The sequence below is a fragment of the Cibotium barometz genome, chromosome 18 (genome assembly GCF_041138505.1).
Source record: "Cibotium barometz isolate CiBa-2024 chromosome 18, ASM4113850v1, whole genome shotgun sequence".
NCBI classification, from domain to species: domain Eukaryota; kingdom Viridiplantae; phylum Streptophyta; class Polypodiopsida; order Cyatheales; family Cibotiaceae; genus Cibotium; species Cibotium barometz.
Window position 1 is genome coordinate 47,400,855 of NC_141063.1, and position 22,226 is coordinate 47,423,080.

Below are 22,226 nucleotides of genomic sequence, written 5' to 3' on the forward strand. Positions count from 1 at the left end.
GACAAGTGGGCTTAAATAACCTGATATTTTCAGGATCAGCCTGGAGATAGCAATATGGGTGAGAGGTCTTGGTGGATCCTTTGGGGGTTGTGATTCTAGCTTTTCATCTATTCTAATCCTTGTATCTTGCAGTGCTTGCAGAAGAAGGGGTAGATGCTGTGGTGGAAGCAGAGGCGACAATTTTGAGCACTTTGAACTCGTAGGATCCCAGAAGATCTGTTTATTGATTTTGTCCATTTGGGTCTGTTACATGGCTTTCTGACTATTTTGGATAAGATTATGAAATGCACGTTTGACCTTGTGGGGCACAGGCATGTCCGTTTGGTGGTTGGAACATTGGGAGGACACCATGGAGCAGCATCACGGAAAGGGAAGTGGGGCTACTTACATGCTGGGATCACAATTTGGTTGTCTCGAAGTACAGCCATAGGTAATAATAATACACTTGCTTTCCAGGCTCTCATCCTTCTAGTGCATTTTATGTGACATTCATCACCATTGCTACCAAACCTTAAATTCATGTGATCTGACATATTTCAGTCTTGTAAGGGTAAATACTTAGGCAGGCCATAAAGCAGTGGCTTTACTGCTGATGATGTACGAGGTGGTTGCAAAGACTTTGTGGCAAGAGAATGTTGAAGATGGAGTTGGGACATGGTGTACATAGATGTACAAGGTGGTTGCAAAGTTTGGCCACATAATGTTGAAGATGGACTTGATGCAAAGAGGGACTTTGGGGCTGCACTTCACAATGTGGAGTGTGAGATGGAGGATAGGAAGCATTGGTGGATCCGTGGATGTGGGGCGGATTATACTGATTTGCTCTAGATGCATATCAGCATGGGTTTTAGCCTATGTACAGGCTTGGGCTCCTTGCTTCATTGGGTGCGCTGTTGGGCACTACATGAAACGGTGTATCCTGCTCAGTTAGCTTCACATTGCCTTGCAGAAAGGTGCCTGCCCGCCGCTCATGAGTTGTCCACCCTTTTACTACTATACGACACCCACAAGCTGCTGTTTTGTAATATGCATCAGCTCCAACACTTAGATGTGTGTAGTATTCTAGAACAACTGGTAAGGGTTTAGGAAATGAATCCCCCCATGTTGTGAGGCTTAGTCGGTAAAAGTACAAAAGAGGCTATGAATGTGAGGCAAGGCGCCCAGACCAAACCAGGTAACAGATCTAGCAATATCAAAAGTTCCGGTGATTTCAGGACTTTCAGATCATGTGTCTGAAGGGCACCCTTCAACACAATCAGTGGTATCTTCAGGAGAGCTTCTAGTACCTTCTGATATGGTGTCAATGAAGTAAGCTCATCAGCGGCTGAGTACATGAGGATGTGTCACATGATGATGAATTCACCCATTCTAGAACTACTGGTTAGGGTTTAGGAGATGAATCTACCCATGTTGTGAGGTCTAGTCGGTAAAAGGACAAAAAGGTTATGAATGTGAGGCAAGGCGCCCAAACCAAACCAGGTAACCGATCTAGCAATATCAAAAGTTCTGGTGATCTCAGAAATTTCAGATCATGTGTCTGAAGGGCACCCTTCAACGCAAACAGTGATATCTTCAGGAGAGCTTCCAGTATTTTCTGATATGATGTTGATGAAGTAATTCATCAGCGGCTGAGAACACAAGGATGTGTCATATGATGATGAGTTTGCCGATTGGTTTGACCAATATCAGATTGTACCCGTATCATTGACTAGGGAGAAGGTAAATAACAAAGACCTTTGTTCAGATGCATGACATACCATGGCTATGTAAGCGGAGAACCAAGCTTCCAAATCTCCCAGCCATTCCATCTAGATCCTCTGAAGTCAGTTCAGTTCAGAGGTGTTTTGACCAAGTTTTCTTGCCTGAGCTCACTTAGTCATATTTTTGTTTTGGGAGAAAGGAAGGCAGCAAATGTCAGCAAAAGCAGCAACATCATTTTTTTTCCGAAGAAAAGATCATTATTCTTAAAAGAAAAAAACGTTTGCAGAGAGCGAGCTACAGAAACTCACATGTGGAGCCTGGTATTTACATCCCTTGAAAGAGGTATAAAGTGAAAATAGAGAGGGGGGCCCTCTGTCATCGGCTGGCCGCTCTTGGAGCGAGGCTACATCAGGGGAGGGGAAGGGCAAATGCACAATGGGGGGCCTATAATGCCAAATTGGTCCGTCACCACCTGTAGTGAGGAAGGGTTCTGGACTTCATGTGTGTAGGAAGGCCATGGGACGCCGCTACTCAGCTCTGAATCACTGATGAGGTGCTCCCAACGTTTCCTCAAGGTGTAGACGATGCCTAACCAAATGGATTTTATCGTCTCCGCAGGGGGAGTGGCAGCACCATCAATGGCCACCTTCTTTGAATTCTTCAAGTCTCTTGGCATGGTGACCCTCATCTTCCAGCTTCCTCTTCCCCTTATCCAATGGGGCCGCATTAGGTGCATGCACATGACTGTGGCAAGAAACATGCAGCATGGAGGGCCTAGGCAAAGCACGGCGGCTAACTTGCCCAACCCTTTCCCCACAGGATTCATGCATCACATATACATTTACATCCTGTTTGCCACTTTCTGTGCCATGTACGTCTCTTTCCTTTCCCGACCCATGCGGGGTGCTTGCTTGGAAGTGACTGAAGCCTCGTCCTTGTGCACATAAGACTTTATCCTGCGAGACAGCATTACTTGTCTCCACATGCAGGAGTTCTTTAACACAAAGTTCACCTGTTTGGCCCTTCACCAAATCCCCAATGCACGTAAGGTAGTTGTTGCGACCTCCACAAGCCTGTGAACTTGCGGGTTATCATAGAGCATCTTGAGCTCTTCTTCCCTTTTGACACGCTCAATCTCTGCTTTCAATACATTTGGGTCATCCTCTTGCATCTTCTCTGTACCTCGAGAAGGCTTGCTCCACTATATAACCTGCATGCATATGCTTATTGTCCAAAGCTTCTGAAGCATGAGTTCCAATTGCTTGGTCATGTGAACTAGCCCCTTTACCACTATGCAGGGTGTTTGACGGCTCGCCATTCACACGGAGCCCAATGCCCAAACGATTGTTTCCCCATTGAGGAGAGGGAAACAACCATGCTCTGATACCACTGTAACTACAACAGCTAGGTGTGAACATTCTTGGGCACCGTCTCATGAACAATATGTGCATCAACACTTAAAATGTAAGGTCAATGCCCAAACGACCGTTTCCCCACTGAGGAGGGAAACGACCGTACTTTGATACCATTGTAACAACAATAGCTAGGTGTGAACTCCCTAGGGCGCCGTCTCGTGAATAATACGCGCATCAACACTTAAAATGTAGGAGCCACCTTGCACAAAACAACTGAAAGATACATCACTGCACAAGATAATTTACAAGAGACAAGCATTGCTCGGTACACCACCAGTGGGGCCACGAATGCCCCCCCCCCCCCGCCCCCTCTCTCAATACCAAAGTATATTATTGGAGTATTTAATCTGTACAAGTTCCAAGGGCTTGCCAGCTAGATAATCCAATGCAATGCAAATATGAAGACAAGTTACCCAAGCAAAAGTGTGTCGGAGTAGACTATCGATGCCGGACTCGTTGTATGAGTCAAAGTGACATGACCACCAGCCTCATACACCTGGAGCTGAGTGAACACGTAACTATCGTTATGAGACCACACATGAACGAGCACTCTCGTACTAGAGCCTGGCTCACTCAACTCGCGGAGACTATAGTGCAAGTCTTCGGGGTATGAGTACACAGACAGGGGAAGAGTTGGAGGGGAGGAAGCAACGGAACCTTGGGAAAGAAGATTGAGAACATGCAACTGGCACTCTACCTCCTGATCTGGAGATAAATGCTCATAATGGTTGCCAGTAGACATTGTTACCTTGGGGGTCCCACTTGCCTGATGCTCTGGCTGATGGTGTCCCTGCTGGGGCTGGTGGTGGCGTCTGCATGGCAGACATGCCGGCTGCCACAGGTTACTGTGCGTCTTGAAGCTAGCCGGTTGCCCTCTCTCGGGGAGGGAAAGGGGGGTGGTGCTGAGCTCTTGCGTTCTCCGCCCTTTCTGGGGGAGGCTGAGGCGGGGCTAGGGAGGGTCAGGGGGGCGTCCACAGTGGACCTGGCGGCATGGGCAAACTTGATCAAGGCGCCCCATGTGCCTACACACGAAGTGCTGGCCATATAGTCGTGAATACTCAACTCGGGCACTCCTGTAGACCTGCAAGAGAGCCTCTGGAGAGGCTACGTAAACTCTGCTGGAGGCAATTCCTGCTGCCCTGGCTACCACCGAGGCGGCAGTTTGGGGGGGCTCCAGAACGTGCCCGATCATCTGTCCAATCGAACAGCGGAGAGTGTGATACTCCTTCCTGAGGCCCGGGAAGCAGATTGTAAATGGGAAGCCGGAAACACCTGCAAGGGGGCCGTCGAAGCTTGGTGCTATCTAGTGAAGTACGCATGAGCGCTGGGTATCGTGATGGGGCCCTGCTGCATCACTCGATCTGCCATTCCGTGGGTGAGTGGAATGCCACCTGAGAGTAGACAAGCCCAATAAAGTGGATATTGGTGATTTGGGCATGTTCTTGGATTCATCTAGGTATATAATTCAGCCGTATTAGCGGACATGCAGATTTCACATTGTGAAGTTTTCGTCCAAGTTGCTAATTCTTTCTATCTTTAGCGGTGCATTTGCCCTATCAACTACTTATTTGTTGTACTAATTCTTTCTATTTGCTACTTCCCTTAGTGCTAAGCTTCATTATGGCTGAGTCTAGCCTGCATCTCCGGAGGTTTGACAGAAACTCAATACGAAGGCCTTTGTGTGAATATATGCTCTTGTGTGTGTGTGTGTGTGTGTGTGGAGTGCGTGTGTGAGAGCATATCTTGATACAGAGTTCTACACCCACTATTGGGCACTGATGACGGTAGTGGGGATGTCGAAGTATCTAGTCCATACTATGCATAATGGAGTTGATAGTTATATAGTCTTGTGGGTTGACTACCATGAGTATATAATATGCATGTTCCTAAAAGGTGAATTTGGGCATGTTCCTGGATTCATCTAGGTATATAATTCAGTCGTATTAGCGGACATGCAGATTTCACATTGTGAAGTTTTCGTCCGAGTTGCGGCCAGTTGATATTGTGCTAATTCTTTCTATCTTTAGCGGTGCATTTGCCCTATCAACTACTTATTTGCTGTACTAATTCTTTCTATTTGCTACTTCCCTTAGTGCTAGGCTTCATTCTGGCTGAGTCTGCCCTATATCTCCGGAGGTTTGACAGAAACTTAGTACGAAGGCCTTTGTGTGAATATATGCTCTTGTGTGTGTGTGTGTGTGTGTGGAGTGCATGTGTGAGAGCCAGGCTTAGTTAGTACGAAAGGTACGATATGGTACGGTACGATAAAATACGGTACTAATTGGTACCTTAAAATTTTTTGAGGTACGGTACGATATTAGTACGTTAAAAAAAAACTTCCTAAACTTAAAAATTGTAGACAAGAAGCTACAAAATAGTAGAACCATGAACATAATGTCATCATGCCATTAGAGTACAAAATTGCTACAAAAGGATAGGCCAAAAACTCATGGCATGGGCGACCGCCAACATGCGTACATACATGATACTACATACTACAATACATCATCAATGGGCTAGAAGGAGATAGATGCCCAATGCCTAGAGAGCTATAACATATCAAAAGTCTACATCATCACCAACATCTACATGATCATCAACATGATCACTACTAGAGTGTCCATCAAGAGAGTGGTGGAGGAGAGGCTTGGAGTAGATGGAGGAGAGGCTTGGTCCTTCAGGCTTTTATAGAAGGACTCAGGAGAGATGAAAGGAAAACAACCAAAAAAATGGGCAGAAAACGGTCAGAAAAAACGGCTATTTCCAATGGGCAAAAACAGGGCAAAATCGTACCTGATCGTACGGATACGTACACTACGAATCGTACGTACAATCTGATCCGTACGACGTACGGAACTAAGCCTGGTGAGAGCATATCTTGATACAGAGTTCTACACCCACTATTGGGCACTGATGACGTTAGTGGGGATGTCGTAGTATCTAGTCCATACTCTGCATAATGGAGTTGATAGTTATATAGTCTTGTGGGTTGACTACCATGAGTATAGGACATGCACGTTCCTAAAAGGTGAATTAGGGCATGTTCTTGGATTCATCTAGGTATATATATATATTGGTGATTTTGCTCGGCTCCCCAATGAGGGATGCACGAAGAAAATCCCAAATCTGTCCCACATGGGGTGGCTCCTGACGATCTTGCAAACAAGGGGAGAGGCCTCGAACTTGCAGCCGTACCTTCACCTGACTGTACCTGTTCATACATGTGTGCACTTGCAACCCACTTGTACCTGCCGAAGCATTTTTGCAGCACATAAGTTAGGGTTTTGTGTGTTTCCAATGGAAGTGGAGCAAAGGAGCATCATGTGCCCCGGACTTGTGAGTGAGAGACGGTGTGGAGCATGCGAACAAACAGAAGCAAAACGTGTGGAGGCAAGGAGCAAAACGATGGAGCACAAATTATGAAGATAAGTTTGTTACAAAACTTAGGGCATATAATAACCCTAACTGGTGCCCGTTTCACATAACGGTAAGTTGGGCGCCTTATTGGGCGCGGGGAAAAAACCTCACTTAAAGTGAGTAAAAAGTGCCCGGCCGGTCCTAATACATTGGCCACTGCCCATAATAATATCAGGACATTATTTCTAACACCCCCCTGCAGTGCCAATGTGGGTACAAGGCATGATGTCAATCACCAAAAGGAAGTAAGCCTAAAGCTTTGCGGAAAGCTTCAAACTTTTCTCGAGGTAAAGCTTTGGTGAAAATGTCTGCGACATTGTCATGTGTTGGACAATAGATCATGCTGATCTCCCCTGCATGAAGTCTTTCTCTGACATAATGATAATGTATCTCTATGTGTTTCGTTCGTGCATGAAACACAGGATTCCGTGCTACTGCAATAGCACTCTGACTGTCAGTGAGAATCGGAGTAGGCTCCTCCAATAAAGGATGAAGATCTGCCAAGAGTCTGCGTAGCCAAACACATTCCACTGTCGTTGTGAAAGCTGCCCTGTACTCAGCCTCACAAGACGAGGTAGCTACTGTAGATTGTTTCTTGCTCAACCATGAAATGCAGGAGTGTCCCAAAAAGAAACAATTACCACTGGTAGACTGCCTTGTGTCGAAGTCACCAGCCCAATCTGAATCACTGTATGCATGTAAATGCAAGTCACCCCCCCTGGGAAACATCAAGCCATAAGACTTGGTGCCTTGCAAGTAACGAAACACACGCTTTACAGCTTGCCAATGAAGCATCCGTGGGCTGTGCATATATCTGCTCACCTGGGATACTGCATACTGAATATCCGGTCTGGTGTTGCACAAGTAAATCAGGCACCCAATAGCCTGACAATATAGAATAGCATCAAAAGATTCACTGCCATCATGTACTGTAAGTTTCAGCCCTGGTTCCATAGGAGTGGAAATAGGTTTACAATCTTGAAATTTGAATCTTTCCAACAGTCTCTGTACATACTTCGATTGTAACATAAAGATACCCTTCTCACTTTGTATGAACTGTATGCCCAAGTAATAGTGCAACATACCCATATCTGACATCTCAAAAGCAGATTTGAGTTCAGACTTAAAATCTGAAATTTTATCCGCATCAGTACCTGTGAGCAACATATCATCTACATAAAGAATGATTATCAAAATATCCCCCCCATCTCTCTTGATGTAGAGGGTGCTTTCAGTTGGACTATTGGTGAACCCCTGGCTAGTCAAAAATGCATCAATCTTTGCATACCAGGCACGCGGTGCTTGTTTTAAGCCATACAAAGCTTTCCTCAACTTGCACACCTTGTGCTCTTGACCAGACATAGCAAAACCAAGAGGTTGTATCACATAAACCTCTTCCTCAAGATCACCATTCAAAAAGGCTGTTTTTATGTCCAACTGATGTACAAACCAGCCATAATGTGCAGCCATAGCAACAACAACACGGATGGTGGTCATCCGAGAAGTGGGGGCAAAAGTTTCTTCATAATCTATGCCCTTTTTCTGAGCATAGCCCTTAGCAACCAGCCTTGCTTTGTACCTTTCAATGGTACCATCTGGTTTGCGTTTAACCTTATAAACCCACTTTGTACCAATTGCCTTCTTGCCAGGAGGCAAATCCACCAAATCCCATGTATGATTCTTAACAATAGAATCCAATTCAGCTTGCATGGCCTGCATCCAATGCTGATTTTCACTTGCATCTTCAAAACTCTCAGGTTCCTCTTCATCCATAATAGAACTCACCCAAGCTGACTCTGAAAAGTGAGAGCTTTCAGCCTCACGTGTACTCCTACGTGTCCTACCTGGTAATGGAGCAGCAAGTCTACTCTCTTGAAGAGTCTGTATAGCCCAACGAGGAATGGTTCTAGCTTCTTGCAAAGCTGTCCTCTCTTGTACAACAATATCCTCTTCTGCTTGCTGTGTGTCAGGCTCAGCCTGGGGCTGATTTAAAGCATCAAACACACGAGGTGGTGGCTGCAAATTCTGAAATTCAGCCGGTATATCAGCTGTGGTTCCTATGCCAATGGGTATCAACCCTTCAAATACATCAAAAGACTCCTGAGGTTGCTGAAATTTAAATTCAGCAATGGGTTGTGCTGAATTCTCTGCAAAAACAACATCTCTGCTCACAAAAATCCTCCGTGTGACAGGATTATAGAGACGGTACCCTTTACTTTGACTGCTGTAGCCAACAAATATGCACTTTATGGCTTTATCATCAAGCTTCCCACGAAGCTCCTGTGGTACATGTGCATAAGCCAAGCAACCAAACACACGAAAATAATCAACACTAGGTTTCCGATCAAACCAAGCTTCATAGGGTGTAACAGATCTGAGTGCCTTTGTAGGGCACCTGTTCAACACATGAGTGGCACACATAAGAGCTTCCACCCAAAAACTTATGTGGCAATCCCTTTGCTTTCAGCATACACCTGGCCATCTCCATGAGTGACCTATTCTTTCGTTCGGCGACACCATTCTGCTGAGGTGTATATGGTGTAGTACACTGGTGTACTATGCCCTTCTCTAAACAAAAAGCATCAAATACTTTAGATAAGTATTCCCCCCCTCTGTCAGTTCTGAGAGTCTGCACTTTTTGTCCTGTTGCATTTTCAACCATGTTGACATAATGTCGGAAATGCATAAAGACATCAGATTTGTTCTTCAAAGCATACACCCAGGCATATCTGGAAAAGTCATCAATAAAAGTAACAAAATACCAATGACCTCCCAAGGATTGTGTCCTCATTGGACCACATACATCACTGTGAATGAGCTGCAATTTGCGGACAGCTCTAACAACTCTATCCTTTTTGAAAGCCTGACGATGCATCTTTCCCAAAATACATCCCTCACACACATGTCTCGGAGGAGTCTCTAAATTAGGTAGGGCATCTACCATTTTCAGCTTCTGAAGTGCCATGAGACTGCCATAATTTACATGCCCAAACCTGGCATGCCACAACTCTGCATCCTGCACAGCAGATGTAAAGGTAGAAACAACACATGCACTGTGCCTCTCATAAGGATCAAGACGGTACAAGCCGCGACATAAGGTCCCTGTAGCAACCAAAGCAAAATCACTTTCCCTGTCACGGACCATACATTTAGTATCCTCAAAGGAAACAACCAGCCCTCTCTTTGCAAAAGAAGACACTGAGAGAAGATTCTTCTTTATCCCAGGCACATACAATACATCCTGAAGGAGAAATTCTGAGCCATTAATGGCTGTAAGCATAACATCCCCTGTGCCCTGAACTGGATAAGAAGCATTATTTGCACACGTAACCTTTCTGCCACATGAAGAAGGTACCATCTTGCCAAACAAATCCTTTCTGGACGTGATATGCCTTGAGGCACCACTGTCAAAGAACCATACATCACCACTTTCACTCACACTGAGTGAATGAACCTCATTTGAGGGATCATAGCTGCAAGTAAAGAAGCACCAATCCTCTTCCACAAGATTGACTGTGGCATCATCTTTCTTGTTATCCACATCTGAAGAGTCTTCAACTGAATTACCAGACTCTTTCTTCTTTTCCTTGGCTATCCTCTTATGACATTCATGAATATAGTGACCTGGCTTCTTGCAGTAATGGCACTTACCCTTCTTTTTAGGTTTCTGTGCATCATCCTTCTCTTTACTAGATGGCTGTCCTGATTCTGACTTAGGCTTATATGCACCAGATTTTCCTTTGCCCTTGTTCTTGGCAAATAATGCTTGCTCACCACCTCTTTGCATGACATTTTTCCGAGTCTGCTCTTCCTGCAGCAAAAGTCCAACCAAATCCTGAAAGGATAGAGGGACTGGATTACCCCTCATGGACAAGTGAAGAGATGTATGAAAACCCAAATAAGAGCTCGGTAAGGAGTTAAGTGTAGTGGTGACCATCTCAGCATCAGAAATGATTTCATCAATATTCAAGAGCTGTTCTCTCAAATCCTGAATCTTCGTAAGATGATCCTGCATAGAATCACCCTCATCCATGCACAAGTGTGATAGTTCCCGCTTCAAAAAGGCAACTCTAGCCTCATTGCGAGCCTGATACATGTGCTCCAAAGTATCCCATGCAGCCTGAGATGTCCTGCATGAACGGATATGCGGAATAATGGACCTCTTAACTGAAAGTGCAATCAAAGAGAGTGCCTGAGCATCCCTGGAATCCCACCTAGTTTGTTCCTGTGTAGGTGCCTGAGGAGCTGGTAGTACAACCTGCTGCCTGCCATGTTGTGGAGGGGTAGCTGGGGCCACATGCATAGGCCTTGCCTCAGCTCCACTTACATAATTCCACAAATTCTTTGCAACTAGCAGATTCCTGATCATAAAGCTCCACAGGGAATAGTTGGTTCCATCCAACTTATCTTCCTGGGCTAAAAACCCAAACACATCAGCGGTGTTCTGTGCCATGAGAGCAAACTGTAACCTGCAAAAGAGACTGACTGCACAAGAGTCCACAAATATTGCTCGAGACTGTCTGTTTCACACAGATAGACAGCACAGCAACAAAAGCCCCAAATTTCTGGTGGCTCAAATTTCTCTGATTCCCACAAAAAACCTGTGGGAGCTGTCACAGATTGTGCAGCAACATAAAAACAGCAAAAGCCCCAAATTTCGGACTTGATTTGCTGACAAAATTCACAGTTAAGCTCCAAAATACAGCAGGTAGACTCACCCGAGTTGCTGCTGCAGATTGCTGAGTACGAACTGATGCAGAAGACGGTACAATGCTGTACGGAAGACTGTACGGACAGCAAACAGCAACCAGCAGGTGCTGTACAGAACTGTACGGACAGAAAACAGCAGATAGAGCTGTACGACATCTGTACGGCTGCTGTGCGATCAGAAAACAGCAGCAAAACTGGTCGTACAGACCTGTACGAACAGAAAAACAGCAACCAGCAGCCACACGTGCTGCACAGATGCTGTACGGCCTGTAGAAAAACGACCAGCACTGCTTTTTGCACCAGAACAGTGCCCGTGACACACAGAAAGCAGTCGCCCAGGTCTGTAGAAGGAGGGCGACTTGTTTTTCAGCACCAGAAGCAGGCGACCAGCACAATAGAGGTGTTTCTTCGCGACGAAAGTGCTTCACCAGCAGTAGGGAAGGCGGGAGCAGGAACAACAACCTGCTCTGATACCAATTGTGAGTGAGAGACGGTGTGGAGCACGCGAACAAACAGAAGCAAAACGTGTGGAGGCAAGGAGCAAAACGATGGAGCACAAATTATGAAGATAAGTTTGTTACAAAACTTAGGGCATATAATAACCCTAACTGGTGCCCGTTTCACATAACGGTAAGTTGGGCGCCTTATTGGGCGCGGGGAAAAATCCTCACTTAAAGTGAGTAAAAAGTGCCCGGCCGGTCCTAATACATTGGCCACTGCCCATAATAATATCAGGACATTATTTCTAACAGGACTCCAGTGCTCCAAGTTTAGCAAAAGGGAATGCCACGTGCATGCCTTGAGTAGGATGCACATGCACAAAACGCAAAGCCGCAACCGCCTAAAATGCAGGGTTCGGGGCCGAATACGGCCAACCTGGGCAGCACTTTGGACGCCCAAAGGTGTGAAGACCTGGTGCCCATGGACCAGCCGGGTGTGGACAGCAGTATGCACTCTTTTTATATGGTTGTGGAGCTGTCCAACTGGCTGACCAGCTCTCAGCTATCTGACCAAGCCCTGAAGATACCTATAAAAAGTGAGGTGGGGGGTCATTCATGAGTATGGAGATTTGGGGTTCGCAGACGCGGAATCAGGCAGCAAACAAGGCATCTCATCAATGTTTTGCATAGTGTTTAGAATCTAGATATGTGACATCATTGTATATATTCATGTTTTGGCAATATACAGTAGTTTAGGTCTATCACCTTTTCTTGTGTATACTTGCAGTGTCTCATTGTGATTATTTAATCAAGTCTCTATTCGGTCTGTCATTAGTGTTACTTAGTCTTAGCTTCTGCAATCATGATACAATACCCAAAAAAGTCACTATATTAAGTGTCATTTTAAATTTCAAAATCACTAAAAACATATTTTCTTCTGCCAAAAAGTTGTTGGGTTCCCCTTCTCTTTTGACCAATGCTGAGCACATATAGATGTAACTCCAACTGATCCTAGAATGTCTACACATTCTCGTGTTGTCTTGCTGTTAGATCCATCTGAACATATTTAGAGAAAATTTGTTTGCACACAAAACGTTTTCATACACTTACAGGCTTCTTGTGAGCATGGAGCATAAAGTTCTTGCAATAGCCGCGTAGCTACTTATTGTTGCAAGACAACTCAGTTAAGAGTCTCATACAGTAGCATATCTTGTGACATGGGGTTCAGTGCTCACTGGCTAATGTTAGTCACATTAGCTGGAGAGCCCTCAAGGCTTTACTGGTGCAAACAGTAAGGAATCTGATAGTGAATTGGTGTCAGGTAAGAGGCGAAGAGAATGATTGTAATTTGGGCTTTTAGGGCATTTGCATTGGATAGTATTGTGCCATTCTACTCAACTCAAATCTTGAGGATTTTTTTTTTTTGAGGGCAGATGAGGCTTCTGCTGAAGAAGAGGCAGTAAAGGCTAAGCAAGAAGGAAGTAAGGCTTATGCTAATGCAGAAGTAATCGTGGCACTGTCTGGTTGGGAGGAAGATTCTGCCCGACCTGCAGCAGAAGGGTGCCTTAAAGCTTTAAAGTATCTACTTGAGTCAGAAAAGGATCTTCCAGGTATGGACTGATTGGACTAATATATGATTCCTCTTTGTTTGTTGTTAGAGAGGCTCTAAAATCTATGGAAGTTTAAAGAGCAGTCAGAGCGTCGTTGGGGTCTTGGGAATGCCTTTTTTCTTCTGCATTTTTCCATTACTGTTTCAATTGTAATTTCTCTTTTGAGCTTGTCGCTTAAGTGAGGGAGGGTAGAGTTTCAATATTACATTGCAGCCTTGGCATGTGCAAGGGTTCTAAACCCTGCAGTAGATTTCTGCATTATGGTAGAAAAGATAGACAGATTTGCTCCATTCCCAAGGAAGGATAGAGTGTACATGTTATTGTTTGAAAAGCATTTCCTCAGTGCTTCACCCTCATGTTGTTAGTGCGGATGATGGATGTGCTTTATTTTGTAAGGCCCCCTAAATGAGGAGTAGCTGATGAGGTGAGCACCTGGGCACCTGACAGATTCCCAGTTTAGGTACTGGATGGTGGCCAGATGGTTAGGAGATGTCTTATGTAGACTTGGTACTCTACCAAGTAAGATGCATGCTTGTGTAGACTATGTGACGATAAACAACAAACCGAGGATACACTGCTCTCGGATTGCGAGGCTTGTTTGAGGGTCGAGACGGTCTTAGATGGCTGTGGGAGCTGCGCTAAGTGCCTATTGGACAATGTTGTAGTCTAATATGGTCCCAATCGGATGATATAGGCGGTTGGTCATTTTGACCAAGTCAGGGTTTGGCCGATGTGGCCGACTTATGTCTCTATGCCGACCTTGGGCACTAAATATAGACTAGTTTGGTAGCCTTTGCTCATACCACTTAGAGATTTCATAGATGAAGTGGGAATGTATTAGTATGGATTTCATCGTTGGGCTCTCGACTGTGCACTATGAAGCCGGCTGCCCGATCCATGGAAGAAATTTCCAAAATGGTGTGTGATAATTTCCAATATCAAGTATAAATGCATCATCATCAAAAGCTATCTTTTTTGTCTAAGTACCCCTTGCATGGTGGACTTATTGAGTATTGATGATCCTCATGACCTTAAAAAAACAATAAAAATTTATTATGAAAAATATTGAGGTCACTAACCTAGAGAAAAATAATGAGGTAACTAACCTTGAGAAAAATAAAATAGAGAAATGGTTATAGTGCTAAAGTTTTGACATTATGGATGGGAAAATATAAAGAATAATGGAAATTAGAGAAAACAAAATCAAATTAGCACCCTAGCCAGAGTGGTGACATTGTCACCCACCTTGCCCATGGTGTGAAGGCAAGTTCCCTCATGCCATCTACTTGCTATCTAGAGTGGAGCTACCTCTTTGTCTTCAAGTACTCTTGTAAGCAAGACATCCTCCGCCTAGAGTCTATCTAGATAGCCATCAAAGCTCCTTACCCGGAGCACATGGTGGGTGGACAATCATTCGTTTGTAATCCAAATTCGTAAGCAGTAACATTGTTTACTGTCCATTTCTGTTTACAATTCAGTGCTTTGTATTCTGAAGATTCCGCTTCCGCTATTGTGTTTTCTTACAGTTACATCTCAACCTTGGCATTTACAATGCTACTAAATCTTGACACATATTTTTGTATACCATTAGAGAGATTTTTCGGTCTATCAAAGAAAAAGTACCTAAGTAGAGCCTCGAGTGTTTGCAGAGGGCATAGGGGACTTAGGCTCGTGCTTCTCCCCTTGCTACGCTTGTTGCTTTATCGTTGTGTGACGAGCGTACAGTGAACCTTTCCCTCTCTGGGAGGAGGCCTCTTAAGTTAGGTTGGGTTTCTATCCCATGTGGATCACTGCATATAGTCATAAGCCCCCAAGAGGCCCATGTTCACTATAAATAGCATTCCACATAAAGGGCTGCTTATCAATCTTTCTCTTGAGTTGCAAGTAGTGTTTGTCTCAAACCTGATTGGAGTTTGCACCTTGGACAATTGAGACCAATTAAGAGGAGGAGAACATTTTGGTGTATGCCTCGGTGAAAAGTTTCTCCAACTGAGGTTCCAACTAACCATGTTTGCCTAACATGCATTGCATAAGCTTCCTTCAAAGTTGATTTCTTGGATCTTATTTATGCAAAACTAGCGTAGAGAGGGTAGAGGGTGCTTCTAGTACACGCGTCCATAGAGCTCCAACATGCCTTTACTCATTGAAAAGTGTTGATTTTTACAAGCAGCAATATGGAGTTTGTTAATGATTTGGGCCTGCCTTGTTCACACACTGAGGCGTCTCTGCCCTGTCCTCCCTGTTGAAGGCTGTTCGTCTGCTGTATGGGACACTAAACCTGCAAATTTCACCTTAAAAGATCAAACGTGGGGCATGCAATAATGAAAGTACTGCAGTTGTTTGTGCTGAAATTTGTTTTGATCAGTAAAACTGATACTTTTTTTGGTCCTTGCAGGCAAGAAGAACCTATATGTTAGGCTTGGTTGCCGTGGCGATTGGCCTAACATCATGCCTCCTGGCTGGGATCCATCTGGGGGTGGAGGCAAAACATCTAGGACCATGGCATTTTGATGTCCCTACAGTTGTAGGGTTTGATCCTTTCAGGCAGTGTATAGTAGAACAGGTCCTAAATGTTTGAGCTGACAGTTGAGGGTTTGTAGGTTTATGTTCTGGGGCGACCATTTCTGTACAGATTGCCAGATCAATCAAGCTTCTCTGTTCTTCCCTTCTTCCCCCCTTCTCTCTCTCTCCTTTACAAATTCCTCTCTTTGGAATCTCCACAGAGCTGTGAGCTCTGATCCAAATGAGTCATTAGTCAACTGGAGTCTAGACCATTATTATTGAACACCGTCCAAACTCCAAAGAATGGCAACAATGTTTAATGAGCATAGCTCAACGTCTCAAAAGACGACTGTTTTATTTGTTACTTGATATTTCCATGGAAGTACTTGCTTTTGGGATCCCTCTTTTTTCTTACTCTGCACCGAGTCTGTCATCGAAGCCAGGGGGAAGGAGCTAGCTTGTCTTAGGATTACAAGAATTGGGCACTTGCATTGGTGAAGTTCTTTATTAAGGTTGCTTGCCATGGCTTTCCTTAGTCTCGAACTATAAACATGATTTATTCCTATCCGCTGGCGTCTCAATTCGTTTGCTGAAGGAGTCGGATTTAAATTAAGAGCTTCGCTGCGGAGCTTCTAAGTTCTTCCAGCTGCGTGTAAAATTGGAATGTACACGATCAATGGACACCATAACAGGGATGTATGAGGGATTTAACTTGCTTTTGGTGACGGAAGGTTCCCTCGCCTCGGCGATGGCATGCTATCATCGACACCAATTTTGCTAAGCTGGAGCTGTAGGCATAGGTAAGCGCAAATGAAGCATTCCATGAAGCCCTGAAAAGAGCTCCAGCACGAGCTTCCCCCAAACCAGATGGTGAGTAACTATGCAAACAGATGGGCATGGATTGCACCCGATTCATTGGATGGTAAGTAACTACGCAAACAAATGGGCATGGATGGCACACCCCATTCATTGATGGATATGGTGTGTGAGGAAAGACGTGACCAGAGAGAGGCCTCTCCTCCTCAAATTCAAGGATGTTATCGCTCACTAGACCTTCATGGCAAAGCGGGTTGCCTTGAAAGGCACCGAGATGTACATAGGGGATGGTCTCATATCTTGTAGGTGGAGTACACAAAGCAGGAAAATGGGCCATGTATGGAGATGATCACATCATCATCCCACAAAGAAATCTCGGATGACGGGAAGTGTGCCTCACATGGCCACATGGAACCGACCTCGGTGGCTTTGCTGAGAACTACCTAGGAAGGAACATAGTCTGTACTTGTCAGAGCCCCGAGAGATACCTGGAGTATGGGAGTATACTTATAGGAGCCATAATCAGTACATAGATCAGGAGGTGTGGCATGCTTATTTAGGTGTGACTTGCATAGAATACTCATGGTGGTCGCACATGAGGGGATGCCTCGTTCATGTGGATGTGCTAATCCATGCTTGGCTTGCAGATTTTGCATGTTGCAGTGTGTTCCTTCCCACTTGAGATATCTGCCTTCACTTACCGCAGGAAGGAAGATCCCCATATGCCCCCTTGTTGGCAACATTGTGGAGTTCTCCCAACAAGACATCCTCTTGCCAGGTGGTGTCGATGCATGGACAGGCGCGAGACAAGGCTCTCAGATGTGGACCGACGGGACATCCCTCTAAAAATCAATAGCTCATGCATGGCTTCCATGTCTAGAAACGTGATATGGACCTGCATTTTGAGATGTCCTTCATAACCCCATCTCTGTAGGGTCTAGTGCTTCCTTCTAGAGTTAAGCATCCCCCTTGGTCATAGATGCACTTTCGTATACTATCACCTATGTATAACGTGTGTGTACACATAATGTCCATTGAGTCCTCCATGTAGCTTACACGTGTGTATCTTACACTAAGAGGAAGGTTTGGAGGAGACTTCAAGATGCTTTCACATGATCCTGAGTAAGCCATGAGTGCCACATGAGATCATCTTTGCTGAGTTTGGAGCATCGCATATGCACTTTTGTAGATTATCACCTATATATATCGTGTGTACACATGATGCAAATCGACTTCCGTAATTACCCCTTGATTTACACATGCAGCGTACACAGATGGGATGGGTTTTCATGTGTATACACACAAAAATTGCAAACCGCCTTCCGTAATTACTCCTTGATTTGCACATGTAGTTTACACAGGAGGGATAGAGAACATGTCGTGATACTCGTGGGTTTTCATGAGGATACATATAGTGCAAATCACCTTCCGTATAATTATCCTTTGATTTACACATGCATCTTACACAAGAGGGATGTAATGGGTTTTCATGTGTATACACATAATGCAAATCGCCTTTTGTAATTACCCCTTGATGCACACATTTAGCTTACACAAGAGAGATGGGACATGTCTTGATACTCATGGGTTTTCATGTGGTTTGATTGACATGGCCTTAAGATGGCTTGCCTTCTCCCCTTCTAGTATAATCTTGACTTCCCTTTCTTGGATCTCTCCAAGCAAGACATTATTTCTCAACCTTACGAAGCTTCACACACAAGCCGCACATGGATGCCCCTCCCTATAAAATTTCAGTTCTACAGAGAGACCTTCCTATGAGTTTTCGAGGATGGATTCATTGTGAGCTCTAGATACCTTCATAGGCATATGGCACATGCCATGTTGTTAAAACCACTTCATAGGTAAACACGAGTTCACTTGCTTGACCTTCTGTAAAGTCTCTTCTCCTTCTCATTACCCTCTTCTCCACCCGTCTTTTGTGAGAGAGAACCACTGGGCGAAGGCTATGTCCTTCTTGCCTCCATTTAGTCAAAGGAAGCTCTACCTTCTTCCCTGTAGCAAAGAGCATTCTCATGTGACAATGGAGTGAGGACGTGATGGATGAGAGCTAGCACACTCATACGGGAAGTTACATTAGAGGCTCTATGGTGAAGTACTCAAACGACACTTGATTAGACAAGGTAGGCTACTGACTTGAACATATTTGGCATCGTCGAGACGGGGAAAGCCTAGGGCATTAGCTCTATTGTTTTTCCCATTCTAAGTTATCAAGATCACCCAATATTGCCTTAGGAGGTTACACTCCAAAAAGCATACGGTTTTGAGCTTTGGATGTGTATAAGTTTATTGTTTTTTATTTTGTTTTGAATCTTGTTTGCATTAGCACATTCTAGTGCATATCTTGGAAGGAAAAAACCTTGGTTTCTTGGTGATTTAGATCTATTTTTTTCATTCCAAGCTATTAGGATCACCTAACCTTGCCCGCTTTGTTGATTAGGAGATTGCACTCCATAAAACATCAATTTTGGAGCTTTGGATGTGTTTGGTTTGTTGTTTTTTATTTTGTTTTGAAGCTTGTTTGCCATAGGGTGTTGTAGCGCATGGAAGGAAGAAACCGTGGTTTCTTGGTGATTTGCATGATTTTGAAGTCCAAAAGGCTTAGATTTCATTGCATTGAACCAATAAGTAGCTTAGCATTTGTAATTAGGAGTGTAATCCACTCCAAAAACATAAGCTTTAAGTTTCATTAGGTGTGGATTAGAGTGTCAAAGTTTATTTTTGTTCATGCATTTCTTCATGCATTGGTAGCTTGGAAGCATGCAAAACTAAAAACAACCAAAAAACACTTAATCACTTGGATAAATATCATTAATTAAGGTTAAGAATATTAATCATCTCCTTTTAGCTCAAAAAACTTCAAAAAATCCAAGCTAAACCACCTCTTAGATAGGGGACACAAGTATATAATCATGCGTAAAAAAATCCCTGAGCGTAAGCTATAACAGACATGAGATGTGAGCATGACCTATAACAAATATGGATGTGAGCTATATATAATAGACGTGAGACGTGAGTCAATCAAGACATGTGCTTGAGTCAAAGGGTAGGTGAACCTTTTATTGTACCAGCCACATTTGCCTTAAAGACTCGTTAGTAAGGACACACCTACCGATGTCCTATATATCGTTTTGTATTATACAATCCCTACCAACATCAATTTCTTAAAAAAATTATTGTCCAAGTATAATTAGAGCATTAAGTACAATTATTGCTCAATAATCACAATCCTAATTGAGGCATGGATCCCACACACTACTTGAAATCAGTGCCCAAGTGCACCTATTTCACAAAGAAATAAAAATTGGTGGACCTAATTCATAAAAAAAAAAATTTGAGAGTCAAACTAGATGCAAGACATGAGAGACATAAGACGTGAGTACAAAAAATGTGCGACATGCCACATGAGCTTTGAGCCTAGCTCATAGCTCATCAATCATGAGACATGAGAGATGTGTGCGTCATGTGTCTAGCTCACGAGACCAAAATGAGCTATTTCGTAAAAATTTGTGAATCGTGAGTCCAGCTAAACGTGAGATGTGACATGGGAGGTGATGTGAGAGGTGATACATGAGATGTGGAACGTGATGTGATGTGATACATGAGACATGAGACGTGAGACATGTCACTAGATGTGAGGCATGAAATGTGAGTCATTTCATACAGTTGTGGGATGTCAATAGTTAGCAAGTCGTGAGACATGAGCCAAGTTGCTCTAAATTTTGCGTGAGACGTGAAATGTGAGGCACAAAAAACATGAGTCAACCAAATGTGAGGGATGAAATGTGATTCAACTAGGCATGATGTGAGTTAACTTAAAAAAAAAAGATTAAAAAAACCAAAAAACTTAAATATTTTTTTGTGCAAATTGGATAGAACACGTATCTAAATACATTCAGACCATTTGTAGAGACAATTTCAGCTAAGAGAAATCCTTTCTTGCGAACTCGATCTAGACTTATTGTTGGAAATGACAATCTAGCTAGTTGTAGTGCATCAAACCATACCTTCTCAAACACACCCAACCTTTTGTCCTAGCAAACGACCAAGACTCAACAGAGTGCATCCTTATTAAGAAGGCAAGACTTCTTTGGATCTATCTCAAGCGAGAAGCTTTGGGTTAAGATGAGTCACCTAGACGCATATGCGAGTAAAGAAACAACGAAACTCCTAGAAATAGATTGATGACATGCCTGGGTGATAGTTTCTGCACTTATGCCACTTGGTGAGATTATTGTTGATATGTTGCCAGTGGAATGACAAGCTGTGTGGCAGCCACATTTGGATTAACAGAGTATGGCATAGCGCCAGCTCATATAGTCAGTGTTACACTATGGACTGTCGACAATTGTATGTTATAGGAGAGAACTTTCCCTTATAGTATGTACTCTTATCTCCTTAATTTATGGTTTTAGAGAAGAGAAGAAGACAAAAGAAAATTCAGTCCCATCCATATCTCTCTTCTGTCTTGCTCTCTCTTGTGTGTGTGTGCTTGCTTGCAAGTAACTTAAGCTCTCTCTCTCTCTCTCTCTCTCTCTCTCTCTCTCTCTCACACACACACACACACACACACACACACACACACATTCTCTTTATGGTATCAGAGCTTTGGTTCGTGTGAGAGCTGAGGAGGCTGTTATGGCTCACCCTAACCCTTCTTGAAACACATCCAAAAAGAGATTACCTGGTGAACCGCAATTGTCGTGAGGATCTTTCCAATGGCCGAGCTCATAACCCTTGAGGTCTCCAAGCTCTACAACTCCTTAAGAAGCAATTCCACCGCGTCTCCCATGAGCGTTGTCACACCCTCGCGTTGCACTACGGGTACTCGTCCCTCCTCTCACCTCACTTCACTCACACACACTCACTAGCATGCATTAGGGAGAGAGATTAGTAAGAGGATTAGCAAGAGCAAGACTCAATTGCACAATGGGAGAGTATGTTCTATTATGAGAGAAATTCACTTATATACATGGCCATAAGTGTTCACACTCACTTAAACTGTGGCCGGCCGGGCACTTTAGGCTCATAAGAGGCCTAATGCTATTACAATGACTACTCTCATAAGAGGCCTAATGCTATTACAATGACTACTCTCATAATATATCCATGAAGTACATCACTTAGGACTTCATCCTATCTTGCTACCACACGCTCTTGAAGCGGGAATCGCTATAAATACTCCGTCACACCATTACGAGCGTTCGTCTCCAAGTTATAGCTTTGGATACTATTGCTTCATGTCTTGAATGTATGACCCTTTGGTGTATCTACCGTGACTCCTTGATGTAAGATAATGGCGGTAGATCTTGTTAATCCTAGAATTGGATTAACACTCCCTCCTTCCTGATGACGATCGCGTCCTCGTGATCGCGTTGAAGACCTTTGTGTAGAGAGAATAAACAAGCTTTGTCATGGCTTTGATGTTGAATGACATTCAATGGTCTTTGTTCCTACGGAAGGAATAAGAAAATCTAGTTAATGAATGAAGAGGTTAGTGGTGTATTGGGAATTCCTAACGGGGTGGGAGGTTTTTGCGAATGATTGCATTTTTGTATTTTTGTGAGCTCTTTTTTATTATTATTATTTTTTTGGCT

At 43.8% G+C, this 22,226-nt stretch overlaps 1 protein-coding gene across 3 annotated transcripts in view; it reads left to right on the forward strand.

Annotated features, from left to right (window-relative positions):
• SKL2 (shikimate kinase like 2) overlaps positions 1-16,358 on the forward strand; it is a 57,526-nt gene extending 41,168 nt beyond the window's left edge. The window contains exons 5-8 of one of the 3 annotated variants that reach the window (XM_086812692.1): positions 142-199; positions 312-430; positions 13,117-13,293; positions 15,689-16,358. In XM_086812692.1, the coding sequence (XP_086668818.1) occupies positions 142-199; positions 312-430; positions 13,117-13,293; positions 15,689-15,804 (470 nt within the window). In that variant the 3' untranslated portion in view covers positions 15,805-16,358. Of the gene's footprint in view, positions 1-132; positions 200-311; positions 431-13,116; positions 13,294-15,688 lie in introns of all 3 variants that reach the window. The other 2 variants (XM_086812690.1, XM_086812693.1) reach the window with 2 other exon arrangements.
• Positions 16,359-22,226: the final 5,868 nt, after the last annotated feature.